General features: G+C 40.5%; 2 protein-coding genes across 2 annotated transcripts; one reads left to right on the top strand and one right to left on the bottom strand.

Annotated features, from left to right (window-relative positions):
- Positions 1-3,026: 3,026 nt before the first annotated feature.
- LOC117471943 lies at positions 3,027-5,287 on the top strand. The gene is made up of 3 exons (XM_034117172.1): positions 3,027-3,284; positions 3,743-4,722; positions 5,237-5,287. Exons 1-3 carry the CDS (start codon positions 3,062-3,064, stop codon positions 5,285-5,287), a joined length of 1,254 nt encoding a protein of 417 aa, XP_033973063.1. The 5' UTR covers positions 3,027-3,061.
- Positions 5,288-5,338: 51 nt separating this feature from the next.
- LOC117471944 lies at positions 5,339-9,969 on the bottom strand. Its single transcript, XM_034117173.1, has 2 exons — positions 9,865-9,969; positions 5,339-7,605 (listed from the first exon to the last, which is right to left on the bottom strand). The coding sequence occupies exons 1-2, from the start codon at positions 9,967-9,969 to the stop codon at positions 6,178-6,180; spliced, it is 1,533 nt and encodes a 510-aa protein (XP_033973064.1). The 3' UTR covers positions 5,339-6,177.
- Positions 9,970-15,280: the final 5,311 nt, after the last annotated feature.

The raw sequence follows: 15,280 nt of genomic DNA on the forward strand, positions 1-15,280 counted from the left end.
GTCTTGTAGACAAAGCTGAGTCGTGTGTCTCTGGGCTCCTAGGATGGAAACAGCCTGTCATCATGGATTGTGTATCTGACTCTGCATAAGTCCAGGCAAGATCCTTTCCACCCAGTAGCTTTACACTGTCCTTAGGCGCGTTCACACCGGAGTACTTTTCCCACAATAGTTCATCAGAACTACGATATATTTGCGTTCACACCAAAAAGCCCCAGGAACTAAAGTAGTTCAAATGAGTTCATCTGACCCGCTTTTCAGTCCCTGCTCTGTGGGAGAAAATAGTTCATACGTCTGATTGGCTGTGCGGAATGCAAACAACGCCCCGTGAATCTCTAGAATCTTTTTTGAAGGCCGCCATTGTATTTGCTCGCATTAAGCTCAGCACAGCGCACCAACGAGTGGATTACTTTTGTGAAAGCAGTTATTATGGCAACACTAAATAAATCATCGGAGCGGTGGAGTGATGAGGATGTGTTGGCGCTTCTGGCGATTTACTCGGAGGACGCGAAGCGCCGCATTCAGAAGCTTCTACTGAATGCAGTTTCCGTGGTTCAGCAAAGTTAGCAGACCTGGCAAAGTCATGTCAGGACGAAGGTAAACTAAAATACATGCACTGCACTGTTTTAATCTGCACAATACTGGTCTCTGATGTACTTTTATTTGCTCAGTAGATCATGCTTGCCATGCTAGAACTGGCTAACATAGGTCCAAGCTGGCTAACAACATCTAGCTAGCTAGCTATTCTCAGCCGTGCCCGCTATGAACTTGTTTTGACTTGTGAATAAGTGTGCAATGTTCTGTAATTGCTTCACTAACTCATGGCACTAATCGTGTGTTTCAGGCGAGGTGTTTCTCTCTGGATTGGAAACTAGTTAGCTTTTCCCTCCGTCCGGTATAAAACGATAATATAACGTTAGCAATTAGCATGCTAGCTGGACATAATGCTACCTCTAACAATACATTGTAGTTGCTATAATTTCATCATTTGCAACATTCATTCTACATGTTAATGGTAAAAGCTTAAACAGTTGATTACCTGCATGCCACAAAGACTGATGTTCTAATATTTTGCACATTTAAGCAAAAATGTAATTGAAATTCTATTTTATTTTTCCTTTTTTTATTGATTGTTATAATTGTACTCAGCCATGTTATGTTAGATGTCAATCCACTTACACTGTAACTACTCTGGCCTTGAAAGAAGGCTACGCATCTAACTGATGTCCACTAATCCCTATAAAACAAAGTTCAAGCATACATTAAGCACAAAACAATAAATAAGGGCACTTTGATATTTATTTGATATTATTTGATCCTATCTTATCTTCTACTTTACACCTGCATTTTGTACACTGTCCCTGTCTGCACCATGTCCAATGTTGTCTCTGTTGACAACCTACTAGGCGATTAAACTGATCTTGTATCTTGCTTATTTCTCCTTAGGAAAGTGGGCACGGGATGACAGCTTCCTTGACACCATCATGGCGATGGACCACCGTGCCATGCTCAGCAAGCAGAATGAGGACCTGCGTGCCAAGGAGATGCACGACGAACGGCTGCTGCATTCACACAAGGCCCAGGAATCGAGGCCCACTGCTTCTGGCAGTGCTAAGCAAGCTGATTAAATCCAACAGGCCTTCAATAAAAAAAAAAAAAAATACTTGTCGTCGTTGATAAACTGTACAATGACTTGTTGGGAGGCGTGTGGTGCAGTGGTCTGGTGCGTTGGTGTTCGGATCAGGGGAGCACAGGTTCAAACCCCACTGCAGTCAGCATGTCGTTGTGTCCCTGGGCAAGACACTTCACCCCAAATTGCCTACACCTGGGACAGTTAATTTTGTATTATTGTGATTATATATATATGCCACTGTTATTAATACTGACACTTCACTTTGCACTAAGGTGTGTCTGCTGAGCCATACCTATTGTTATTATATTGTTATTATATATATATATATGTTTTGATACTACTGACACTTTATTTGATATTGAAAATGTTAACTTCTATTTACATGCATACGACACACCTGGGACAGCGTGATACTGTTATTGATATTGTCTTGAGTGTGCAATAAAAGAGAACATACATGGCGATTAAACAGAGCCTGTATCTTACATTTTTCATTACATTTCATGTAACTAAGCTTGCTTATTTCTCCTCTGACACTTTATCTTTACAGTGACCTGTGTAGCATCCTATACATCACATGTAAGTGATTATTCTGATACCATCATGTTTCATCGGTTATAAACTGGCGAAGCTTTATTTATTGTGGCTTTCAAAAAGATAATTTCATTGTATTTCAAAATGGCGTCCTACACAAGCACTATTTATTTATAGAAAGATAAATGGTTAAGTTTGTTATTACCAGTGTTGTGAGTTCAATATTTTTAATTAATTATAGTAAGGGAACATCTTAGGAGTTAGTGTAGTGAGTTTCAGAGCAGTGTAATAATTATTTGACCTAAAACAAAAAAAAATTATGAACATGACATGGGGATTTGCTAACTTTTGATTTCCCCCATTTTACACGACACAAATGGAGGCCACTATGAGCCACAACTAACACGTAGGTTTCTGTAGGGTTCATGGCAGACGGATGCAGTTGCTCTCAGGAGGATACATAATAAAGGTGTGTTAGCTGCTGAGCCTATTTAGTGTGCATACGACACACCTGGCACAGTTTATTAATTTCACACGTAGCGTAGCGCGTGCATGTCGTCGTCCAATCCTTTTGTCAATCCTTCTTAACCGCCTTCGCTTCCGAATCAGCATTGCTATTGCATTTGACTGGTCGACGATCTGTATTTGTGTTTGCTTAAATAACGCAGACGAAGCTCATGTCTGAGGTCGGAAGGTAAACAGACGCCTCATTTACAGCAAGTGGGCGCGGGAGGTTTTTCTTCTTTTTCTCTCGTTTTTTTGGCGGATTGCAACTTTAAGGTGCATAGAGGCTTTGCATATGACGTCACGGGTAACGTGACGTCAGCCCAACGGCCATACTGGAGTACCAAAACAGACACCGTAATACGTCAGAGCTGTTTTTTTACCGGACATATAATGGTTAACTTCTGTGCCATTGTTGGCTGCGGCAACAGAGGTGATCGAAACAGGGGACCGAAGTCATTTTACAGGCTGCCGGCGGTTATAACACACCAGGGTGAAGCAACACATGAACTTTCAAAGCGTCGCCGGGAAAAATGGCTCAATAGGATCGGACGGGAGGATCTCAAACCATCCAACCACAACTATACTCGCGTTTGTGGGGATCATTTCACGTCAGGTAAGTGTCGGGTTTTACATACAAACATTCAAAATGAACATATAACCCACGTACTAAGACATGTATCTTAACAAGGAAATAGGAATCCTGGAGTCTGTGTCATCGATCGACATATCAGATTGTGGAGTATCTACAAAGTAAAGTCATCCCTTGGCTCAGGTCATCTTCACACCAGTCTGTCAATCCCCTGCTGTAGCCAGTGCTTCGTTTAACTGTAATTTAAAGTAATTCCTCCCGCTACTGGCCATTTGATTATATGTAAACAGTAAAGGCTGTACAGTCCCTGGCACCTTTTCAGAGGCTTTTGGTTTCCTCAATTATTTGTCATGTTCCTATGTCTTGACACCAGCATTTTAAATATATCTAAAGTCTGACTTCGCTTGTCAAAAGAGGTCAAATATGTATTAATTAACAGTTCACCCAGGATATAACTGACCTACAATCTGATTTATTTGCAGGTAAACCAGTGGCACTTTTTGACAAAAATCATCCTGACTGGGCACCGTCTGTCAAATTGGGCCACGAGAAAATTACAGCACCTTCCCCTGCTACACATGCCAGGTATAAACGCGCCAGAAAAAGGTCATCCATCGCACTACTTGATCTCTACAGCATGGTATCTGATATACCATCTCTAGAAGAGCCCGCACCAGTCCTGGGAGCCACTGGGGAAGAAGAAGGACTGATTGAACCAGAGACTGGCACTGCAACTCAGACTGATTTGACTGGTGAAATGATTGACAAAATGTCATTTGAAATTAATAATGTAACAACAGAAAATGTTAATTTAAAAGAAAAGCTTGTAAAGTCCACCATTTCAGAGAGTACATTTAAGGGCGATGATGACCGTGTGCGGTTCTACACGGGACTTCCTACTTTTGCTATTCTAATGATGGTATACAATCTTGTGGAACTGCACATCAGTGTGAACGCTAAGAGTTCACTGTCTAAATTTCAACAGTTTATACTGACACTAATGAAATTAAGATTAAACCAACCCCTGCAAGAGCTGGCTTATAAATTCAACACATCCACGTCTACAGTATCCCGTGTGTTTACCTTGATTATCGACGTCATGTTCAAACGTATGAGTTTCCTTTTGAAGTGGCCATCTCGAGAGGAACTCCAACTGACAATGCCTATGGATTTCCGCACTCATTTTGGTACTAAAGTGGCTGTTATAATAGACTGCTTTGAAGTTTTCATTGACAGGCCATCAAATTTAATGGCACGGGCTCAGACTTGGTCAAACTACAAACATCACAACACCATCAAATTTCTGATAGGAATCTGTCCGCAGGGTGTTATATCATTCATTTCAAGGGCATGGGGTGGCAGGTCCAGTGATAAGTATATTACAGAAAATTGTGGCTTCTTAGATAACATTTTGCCTGGTGATTTGATTTTGGCAGACCGAGGTTTCAATATAAGTGACTCAGTGGGTTTCATGTGTGCTGAGGTTAAGGTGCCTGCATTCATGAAAGGCCGGAAACAATTATCAATGAAAGATGTTATTGACACAAGGAAAATTGCTAACGTGCGAATTCATGTTGAGCGTGTCATAGGATGTGTAAGGCAGCGATATACCATTTTGGGAGGACCAATTCCTATAGACTTTTTACTTTCTAAAGATGTAGATGGGATTACATTGATGGATAAAATAGCTGAAGTGTGCTGCGACCTGAATAATTTGTGTGATACTGTAATACCCGTTGATTGAGCCTTTACATTCTGTTACACCCCAATCAACCCATATCAGATTTAAAAATATTACATGTTTGTATTGTAATTAGTATTACATTATTGTTAATGTTGTACTTGGTCAATTAAATGTCTTGATAATCAGAGCAGTGATTTGGGGTTTGGTTGTGTAGGGGAATGTTTGAAAAATTATTTAAGCTGTTTTCAGGCATGGAAGATTAATGTTTTTCTCTCAAGTTTTCTATTGTCAGATTGGACACATCTGCTTGAATGTGGTTTCAGACCTGCACTGCACACTGTAATAGTACTGGTAGAATATTTAAGCTTGGGTAAATACATTTTGAAAAAAACAATTGAAAGGGCAAAGTATTATATTTATTACAGGTTTCCAATGTACACATTGAAAAAGGGTGAACAACAAGTACATGCTCCTTTAACTGTAAGCTGCAGAGATCACCTCACATAACAGAGATAGATTAACATTGTGTCCATATTACAGTTTCTTTCAATGCTAAAACACATTTTTTGAAAGCAGGGCTTATTTTCTCAAAACACTAAACACAATTCACAAAACCATACACACAAAGTGCAAAACACCTACTGCAGAATGAAGCACTGCATCCAGAACTACAGAAACACCAAACTTTTGCACCAAATGGCACACACTTCATTTATAGTACAAGACATTTTGTAAAACCAACTACACACCATCGTGCTCAAGCACACTCATATTTTATAGCGTTTCATATAGAGAATTCTGCAAATAAAGATTGTTCAAGTCTCCAAAATATGTGCAGAAACACAAATATACTGTTGTTATACTTTTACTTTTCAAAAAGTGGAAAGTTGAATTGCAAATTGGGTGCAGAGCTGAACATGTGTTTAGAGTTTTGGAGATTTGAGCTGAGGTTTTGCTCTTTCAATGTCAGTTTAAATAATGATGCTTTGTGTCATTTTAGTGTGTACAACTTTTTTTGATTGTTACACTTACATGTTCTTTATATAGATTTGATGTAAAAGAAACATGTTTAATCAAATAAATATATACACTGTCATTCAGATTGATTCGTACTTCTGTTTCTTTTGAGAGGGGACATGCTGATGACATTTGTCACAATACCAGCTTCCTTTGGGGGAAACTGTTATCCCAACACATTCAAAATGAAACCAGGTAGTTTCACAATTTGTGTTATCACATCCTATCATGGGAAGCTTTTCCTCTCCACGACAAAGGCACCACTTGGGTATCAGTGGTTGGGTATTGGTTGGCTGAGTCAGAGTGGCACAGAGCAGGGTCTGGTATCAGGCAGAGAGGCCTTTTTGGTGCACTAATGGAGACTGGTGTAGTTGCACTGGAAATTCTGGTGAAGAATTGCCCACTCAACTCGAGGAGAATGACCTTCTGAAAGAATTCATGAGCTTTGGGGTATACCTTCTCCCAAAAGTCAATATCTGGGGTTATGCGTTCAAGATGAATCTTTCCATTCACCCACAGAACAAAGTCAGCATATTCAACATCACATAGAAATAACTGGGTCTGCACTTGATAGAAATAGGCATGGGTCTTCTTCAGCCTGTCCTGTCCATCACGTGATTCCAGACATGTATGGTCTGACGGTGCAGCAACACAGTAGGGGCATTTAATTTCCAAAACACCTACACCACAGCACTTGCAGGACACAACACCATCTGGAGTAGCACCTAAATATGGAAATGTTGGCGATAACACGAGCCCAGAGTCCTGGCAAATGAAACCGTCATGTCGATTCATAATTGTAATGTAATCTTCACGTGCTGATTTCTCGTGATTACATCCCCATTCAGTAGCTGCAGTTTTAAATGTTGTGGCTTCTGGGTAACAAATAGCTTTAATCAAGCTAAGCGATGGTTTAGTTGCACTTGTTGAACATGCTGCCTTCATACGAGATGCTGTAATCCGCCCAGCTCTGTATCGATACCAGAGTTTGGATTTGGCCTGTGTTTTTGTGGCCTTCTCAATTACATCCGCCTCCGGCTTGGTGATAGCTACATTGATCCCTTGGCAATGTTCTGTAAGGGCTTTATGGTCCATTTCTAGGCAGTTCTCACTTTTTAAACTAGAAAGCGGCTTAGGAAATGTTGACAAAGTCACTTTTGGGACAAAATCGGCATTGTGTGGAGCTGAGATTGTCAATATTGCACACTTCCTTCCAGTCGATTTCAGTGATGCCAGGAAAGACTGTTGCTCAGCATCTGTCGCTTTTGGAATCTCCCTCGAGTGACGTAAAAGTGGTGTTGTTGTTGTTGTTGTTAAATTAGCTGCATCGCCAAGGCTGTCAATTGCTTGGCTTAAACGATTCCTTCGGGTTTTAGCCGAAGTAAAGTCAATGTCAGCAACAGGGGAAGGTGTTACATCCTTCACTGATCCAGGTAGAAGCCAATACGCCTTTTCCTCGGTAACTGTCTTGGCATCACGTATCCGTATAGATGTTTCTATGTAGAAAAGGAGAGATGCAACATGGGTACATGTTGATCCCAAACCAGCTTTGCAGTTGCAGTTAGCTGTGATGACTGCCCCATCCTTCTTCATCAGTACCCACGGACATGTTGGCGGCAGCCCAATACTCTGAGAATGCAATACCTGAAAAATAAAATACAAAAATATTATTGGATTGTTGACTTTTTAGAACCACCAATATTTTGGTTCAACTTTACTTTCAAATACTGATTGTTTACACAACCAGTGGGTGGTCAGCTCTTGTCATACTCCTATGCTAGGTAGCACATAACATAAGCTGACAACCAAGAATAGGTTCACAACTTTTGTAATTTAAATGTATTGCAATATATAATAAAGCTTTATTTATAAAGCCCTTTTCATAAAGCACGTGTAGCTCAAAGTGCTTTACAAAATGGCACACATCACAAGTTAAAAATAAACCACAAGAAATTCCCCTCAGATCAGATGTTAAGACCTTTACTGTTACGCTTCCCGAGAAGTGACTGGAGATGAGAACCCGCTACGCAAACACTAGACGGAGACAGTGGTGAAGTGTCAAACAATAGTCTTTATTTGACCACGGCACAGGCAAGGTGTAGAGAGGAGCTCAGAGAAAACAGACGTGGAGCTGGATAGCTCAGGGGGAGACGGAGGTGCGGAGATGCACGGAGGGAGCACCGGCGTGGAGAGCCGGAGATCCAGAGCTGGCGAATGTAGACAGGATGAGCTGGTGTGCGTGGAGGCACGGAGGAAACACCGACGAGGAGAGCCGGGAATCCAGAGCTGGCGAACGTAGTCTGGATGAGCTGGTGTGCGTGGAAGCACGGAGGGAACTCAGACGAGGAGTCGGAGGCTGGACGTGGCAAGCAGAGCGGCAGGTGTGTGTAGGTCTGGAAGAATAAAGATGCAGGGTTAGAAAGGAATAACCTTTCACTAGGAGTATCAAAAGGTTTACTAGAATACTGCTAGTAGGCCTGGACGATAGTTACCACTGAAGGATAAACGAAGAACTGGCGAAGTCTGAGGATGGGAACCAGGGTTTTAAGCAGGTGCAGGTGAGTAGTGGCAATCAGTGAGATTTACAACAGCAGTGGAGATGAGTTGGCGGGAATCAGAATGTAGGTCAGCCACGCCCAGCCAGGAAGACAAACAAACATAGACGTGGAAAAGAAGGAGGAAGTACTGCAGATCCTCACATTTACAGGTACATGCAGCATAGCAACAACATATAACATTTTAACGAGGAGGTAAAAGGTATGATAATAAAAATAAATAATAAGACACAAGACTAAGTTAATTGATGCAACAATATAAAACCCTATAAAATAAAGTAAACATATAGATATAGGTACAACAAAAATAAAAGCTGGTGTTTAAAAATGTCCACTGAGTTGGCCTCTGATATTTCTTGGTAGCGTAGTGGATAAAAGCAGCCTCACCCATTTTATTTTGGGGGACTTTAGGGATATTTAAAAAGCCAGCTGAAGAGGCCCTCACGAAATATTTACTCACTTTTCCAGCTATTACAGCCACATCTCCTTGATATGCAACGCAAACGTCGCGGATCCACCCGGATGTGAACTGGTTATGTGCCTCGAGTCCTTTGTACGCTTTCATTTCCTCCATGGTGTACAATGGAATAGGCGAAAAAACCAGGTAGTTCACGATATCACAGTAGGAAAGTGAAGGCCATGAATTTATATCAGTGCTGTAATCCTTAACGGGAATCAAATAAGGGTCCACCGAACCAATCGACGCACATTTTTCTCTGTAAACGGTCTTATCCTCCGGGTTTAGTGATTCGTAGTAGCCTTTCATTTTCGCCATTTTTGAACGCTCCCGCCAGTGGAGTGGTACTCCAAGATGTCTGACGCGAAATCCCGTGACGTCATTAGGAAGCCTCTATACCGCCACCTACTGTACTCGCCGTGAAGTTGTTTGCGGCCTGCCAGTAAACCCAAAGCAGAAGAAGAAGAAGAAGTGAAGTCAGCGGTTCATTTGCCTAATCCACCCCCAGGAACTCATTTTGGTGTGAACGCGATCTGCTTTAGTTCATCAGAACTAAAAGAGCTCTCATGAACTATTGTGGGAAAAGTACTTGGTGTGAACGCGCCTCTTGTCTCAGTGTTTTCCTCTCAGACCCCAGACTGTGAGGATTAAACTCCTCTGGCTGTTCTGTACTAAAGCTCACACATGCCTGCTTTCACAATTTCACCCCATCAGTCTGATAGATCAATCCCTCCATCCCAGAGAGACCAGAACATCTCCCAGTATGAGAATAAAGTGCTCCCACTTGTTGCTGCAGCCTCACGCAGTTTGCATACTAAACAGCAGCCTGGGATTGTTTGTCCCGGAGCTTTTTGGGCTTCTTTTAACCCCAGAAATGTGCTTTTAACTCACCGAGAGGAACTCCAGGGTTTGCACATAGTCCCGCTCCGTGTGCAGCAGCTCGCTGAAGACGCACACCCGGAGCCGGAGCTGCTTCTCCGGGCTTTCCTCCGTCATTGTGAGGAGGTTCATGCAACAAATAATAATCCTGTAATATGTATTAAATCCTGTAGAAGAAAGTTCAGTTCTACTTCAGAGGAGGAAGATGTGCAGCATGGTCCGGTGTCTGCAGGAAGTGGAATTTAAATAAATAAAAGTCCACAGAAGAGAGAAGAGTGGGCAACAAGTGCACAGAAAGTTATTTCCATGTGACGAAAGTCTGCATCCTCGATCCTGCCTCCACAGATTCACTGCAGAGGATCATGTCAAGCTGCTAGTGTGTAAACAAGGCAACTTCCGGGTGTGGATTTCAGAATGAAAGAGCAGCAACAGGTTTGATATCTAAAACACCAATTTACATATTCAAACTAAGAGTTTTTATGATCAAAAAGAGTTTTTATAATGTAGTAGCATTACTGGTGGAAACAACAGGCAGTAAGAGAGTGCTAAACTGCCTAAATTCCTAGTTTTATGTTATGTATTCTTTTATTTTGAAGGAACAGCTAATAGACTTCTGGGATTTTTGTCTTTCTTTCCCGAAAAGTTCACAAACTCTATTTCCTTTATACAAAATATTTAACAAATACTAATGAGGATGTATTCAATTGGACAAAAATAAGATTTTATTGATAATTTTGTTAAATGTACATGCTACAAAACTAAAACACAAACTAACTTATACAAACTAACTGTTTATATGATCAAAAAGAGTATTTATAATCTAGTAGCATTACTGGTGGAGACAACAGGCAGTAAGTGAGTGATAAACTGCGTGAATTAATAGTCCATATGACTTGTTTTTTATTTATTATCTTATTTTGAAGGAGCAATTTCTTGGATTTTTGTCTTTCTTTCCTGAAATGTTCACAAACTCCATTTATTTTATTTAAAATATGTTACAATTATAATAAATAATACATTTAATTAAAAAAAAAAGGTTTTAATACAATTGGATAAAGATAGGATTTAAAAAAAAAATGTGCTAAATGTACATGTTATAAAAAGTGTAAACAAAGTGACTTCCGGCTGCGGTTTTCAGAATAAAAGAGCAACAACAGGTTTGAAAACAACATGATTCATAATAGTATACTTTGATTGAATACAAGCAGGACATTAATAATTAACCTGCTGAAATTATGCTTTATATTACTTTTAATTGATATATTACTTTTATTTTAAAGGAACAACACCTGAAATGTCCTAAATGCAAAACATAAACAATGAATAAATTAGATGTTATTGAGCATTTGGTTTACCTGAGGAGCTCCAAAGCAGCACATATTGTAGAAATTAATTCAAAATGCCACCTTGACCCTGTAAGCTACACTTAGAGTATTTAGGTGGTTTTAATTGAGTTAAATATCTTCCTCCACATTGACCAAGATGCAGTGACACTACAAAAGTAAACCATGAATGGAGTAATGCTGCTTCACTATAATCGCTTTCTGTCTCCACATAATAAAGCACACAGCAGTCGGTTAACGAAGAGCAGTCAGAAAGCTCTGATTGGATCATTAAGCTTTAAAATAACTCAATGTTTTACACACTCTGCAAAGCCATCAGTTCTTCAGATGAATGCACAAATAATACACAGAATCTATAAAAGCATGGACACAGAAACACAAGGTGTGTGTGTGTGTGTGTGTGTGTGTGTGTGTGTGTGTGTGTGTGTGTATGTGTGTGTGTGTGTGTGTGTAGGGCTGCACGATTTGCGGAAATAATGTAATTGCGATTTTTCTGACAGATATTGCAATTGCGATTCGATTTGCGATATATATATATATATATATAATCTAAAAGGACATCCACAGGAGAGTGTTTCCATAGATACAATACACACACACACACACACACACACACACACATACACAGAGACAGACACACACTCAGACACACATCATTTTGTATACAATATCATTTATTTATTGAATCAAACATGTTTCCCACATATCCTTGAAGTCCTTGGAAGTTTGTGAATAAGGGGTTTGAACTCGTTTATTTTGGGGGAGAATTTCTCTTTTTTATACTCTATTTAAATCCTACTAATTCATACAATAGCCTTCCTCAGTGTTGTAACACCTTGAACTCGAGGGAATGAAGCCTGGAAAGAAGTGACAGTGAGCTGTTCTGCACTAAAAGCACATTTCATTTGAACAGCCTGAGAGTCCTGTGAGGGGATTAAGGATTCACTTCTCAACAGGTGGGGAATCCATTTATTCTGCAGCACACTCATGACATTTGTTTTTATTTAACTCATTTAAAAGCACATTAATCATCAATAAATTAACCTCTTCTCATTTGAATCATCAGCACATGGAGAGGCGTTATTTTAGAGATGTCTTATGCCCCTTTCACCACGGCGCTTTTCCAGCTCCGGAATGCGGTTCACTTCCAGCTCCAAAAAATTGTCGGTCTAGAGCAGGGCTCTCCAACACGTCGATCGCGAGCTACCGGTAGCTCGCGGGCAGCTTTTCAGTAGCTCGCAGCTCGATTATCGATGATAGCGTATGGTTGCTTATTGATTTTTCGGCCGCGGGTGGACAATAAAGTTTTTTTATTTTAGAATTTGTTCAGGTCTCAGGCTCGAAAATGACATTCCCAGAACAAATGACCATATCTTCCCTTCTAAAAGGGTTAAATTAATAATCTTTGTTCTCAAAGTAATGATAAACCTGTGAGTTGGATGTAGAAGTGTCAGAATCAATATAAATGTTTTTTATTTTAAAGAAAATTCAGATTTTACATAGTAAAAAACTGTAAATTATAGTGTCCGTCCAAAAATTATTTTTTACAGATAGTGAAAACTACCCTTGGATGATGGGTTAGTAGACTAAAAGCTTTAGGAATCCAAAGTACAACATATAATAAGTACCCTGTATCAAGATTGATGCAAAACAAGTGAGATTTGACCTTTTTAGAGAGATTTAGCCAAAAACCCCCACTTCTGGGGTCATTTGGGTGGATTTGACCTATCTCTGGCCCCCCTTGGTCGATTTGGTTGGTTGACATACCCTTGTGACCGTTAGAGCCAATAGAATCGAAGGGGGAGGCACACACCCACACACGTTGTAAAGAAAAAATGTGGGCGCTTCGCGTGTGGAAAACGAAAACAAAGTGGAGGAATGTCTCCTTCTGGAGTTTGGAAACTAAAACGCAGTGGTATTGCTTATGGATTATCAGAAATAATTTCAAAGAAGGCACAGACACATAGGATGAACCTATGGATTAACTGCAGCATCGTTTTTTTATCGTTTTAATGCCATTGAAGACCACTTTTGACCAAGGTAAGCCATATTTACGTTTTTTAGCTACTTAGCTCCACATGTGATGATGTACGCTTTCGTTTATAGCATCGCGAATGTTTATCACTGAGTGTTGAGGTTTTTTACACAGATTCAGTGTCTTCAGGACACCAAAAACAAGTGGTTGGCTGTGCATCTAGGATAAGTAATAAGGGAGTTATGAGTGAGTTTAAGTGCCTTTGTAGGTTCCGTTTTTTCGATCGAGGCTAATTCAGAGGCTGAGTGCTAGCATTGTGGGGTTTTTTTGAAAAAAAAAATTAAAAAGATCAGTTAGCTGAGTTTCTTCCCGTTACATGGATATAACACATTCATAGTTTTATTCAATATTAAGATTCCTTAGACGTTGTTTCCTGCAAATGACGCGTTTATCCGCCCGGTACCGGGGGGATGGTGTGAAACAGGTTAAAGAACAAGCATGGGTAAGGAGAGACAAAGCCGGTGTTGTCTTCAGGGTGGGCTGCAGCGAAGAAAAGAGACTGAGTTGTCCTCTGTCCTCTGTTTTTATCCACGTCTCGTTGTCTCCCGCTGTGCAGATAGTGGGACCGCCCTTCTCATCTGTGGGTTCGATATCGCGAGAGAACAGATGATTTCGACATTGGTATTCTCTGCCTACTTCCTTAAGCATTTTCTCCTCCTTATCTCTGTCATGACTTTCTATTTAATACCTTATAAACAGCTGTAATCGTTAGTTTAGAAGTCCTAAAAACGCCTCTATGGCACAGTTCTCATTTACGGTAGCTCCCTCTGACGTCATAGCTACTCACGTAATGTGTAAACACTCCATGATCAACTGTACCTTCCAGTGACGTGCGGTGAGGTTCATGGCTGGTGAGGCACTGACTCTTTCAGTCAGATTTACAAATATTATAGCCTATTTTGACCTTAATCGAAATATTCTGTTATTTTCAAAAGCTTTTTTAGTCTGATGCTATGATTAATTTTAAACAGACCGATCAACAAAAGGATACCCAAAATCTAAATATTGGATTGTTCTTTCTAAGTAAGATCCCATTTTAATTACAGTTGTGGTCTTACCTTGACTTGAAGATGAATATAAGTCCATGCTATCCTTCTGGACAACAATCTCTATTACTGTTTTGTAAAAGTCCTCCGTATCTTCCTGTAGTTTCAAAAGTTTTGTTTGTTGTTTGCGGTAGAATAACAGTAGCAACAAGAACCTGTGGGCTCACGTGCGCCCCCTTCAGTGCGGCAGAGGTTATGGCTGCCTCCCCATGTAATTGTTTCATTGCCGTTGTATGATAAGACCAGCGAGCCTAAATATCATATATACGTGAAATAAGTTATTTAGAGACTATGGATGGCGAGGATAAATGTAATAAAGGGATCTACAAACATCACATTGGTGACCTACAGTGAGATGGTAACAGGCATGCGTTTAGGGCCCGCTTTCCAGCCAGTTTCTGTGGGGTGACACATTCTGAATTGAGGCAGAGCTCATCTGTGCCTCCCCTCAGAATGCGTCACCCCACAGTAAATGGCTTGAGCGCGCTCACAAAATAAGTGGCCCTGCTAAATTAGTGCCCGCGCTCCAGCAAGTTACTGTGGGCTTACGTGAGGCAGTGCTCGTGCTTGCCTCACTTCTCATCGCTCCCGTAGCGGAGCTCGGCAAATTTGCTGATTTTGACTATAAAATGCGATTGGAATCATACAGAAATCACATTTACACAAGATCAGTGGAGACATTTTATTATTATTATTATTTAGTTTTTCTTTAATTGTTTTTCCGTTACATTGGAGTATGACAGGTGAGGCTCTGCCTCCCCTGCCTCCACTGACTGCACGTCGCTGGTACCTTCATTTAATATTCAGCAGTAATAATATCTTAACGTCTAGCGATGTAGTGTTAAAGTCCGTACGTTTTGGTGTGTAACACTCCAAGTCATTTTCACTTTACATTCAGAAAACGTAACATTAGTCACATGCTAACCGGATAAAGGATTTTCAGAATAAAAGCTTGGTATTGATTTCCTGAGAACTTCCGGGTTTTTCCACAATAAAACAGCTTT

This window comes from Trematomus bernacchii, unplaced genomic scaffold (genome assembly GCF_902827165.1).
Source record: "Trematomus bernacchii unplaced genomic scaffold, fTreBer1.1, whole genome shotgun sequence".
In the NCBI taxonomy this organism is placed as follows: domain Eukaryota; kingdom Metazoa; phylum Chordata; class Actinopteri; order Perciformes; family Nototheniidae; genus Trematomus; species Trematomus bernacchii.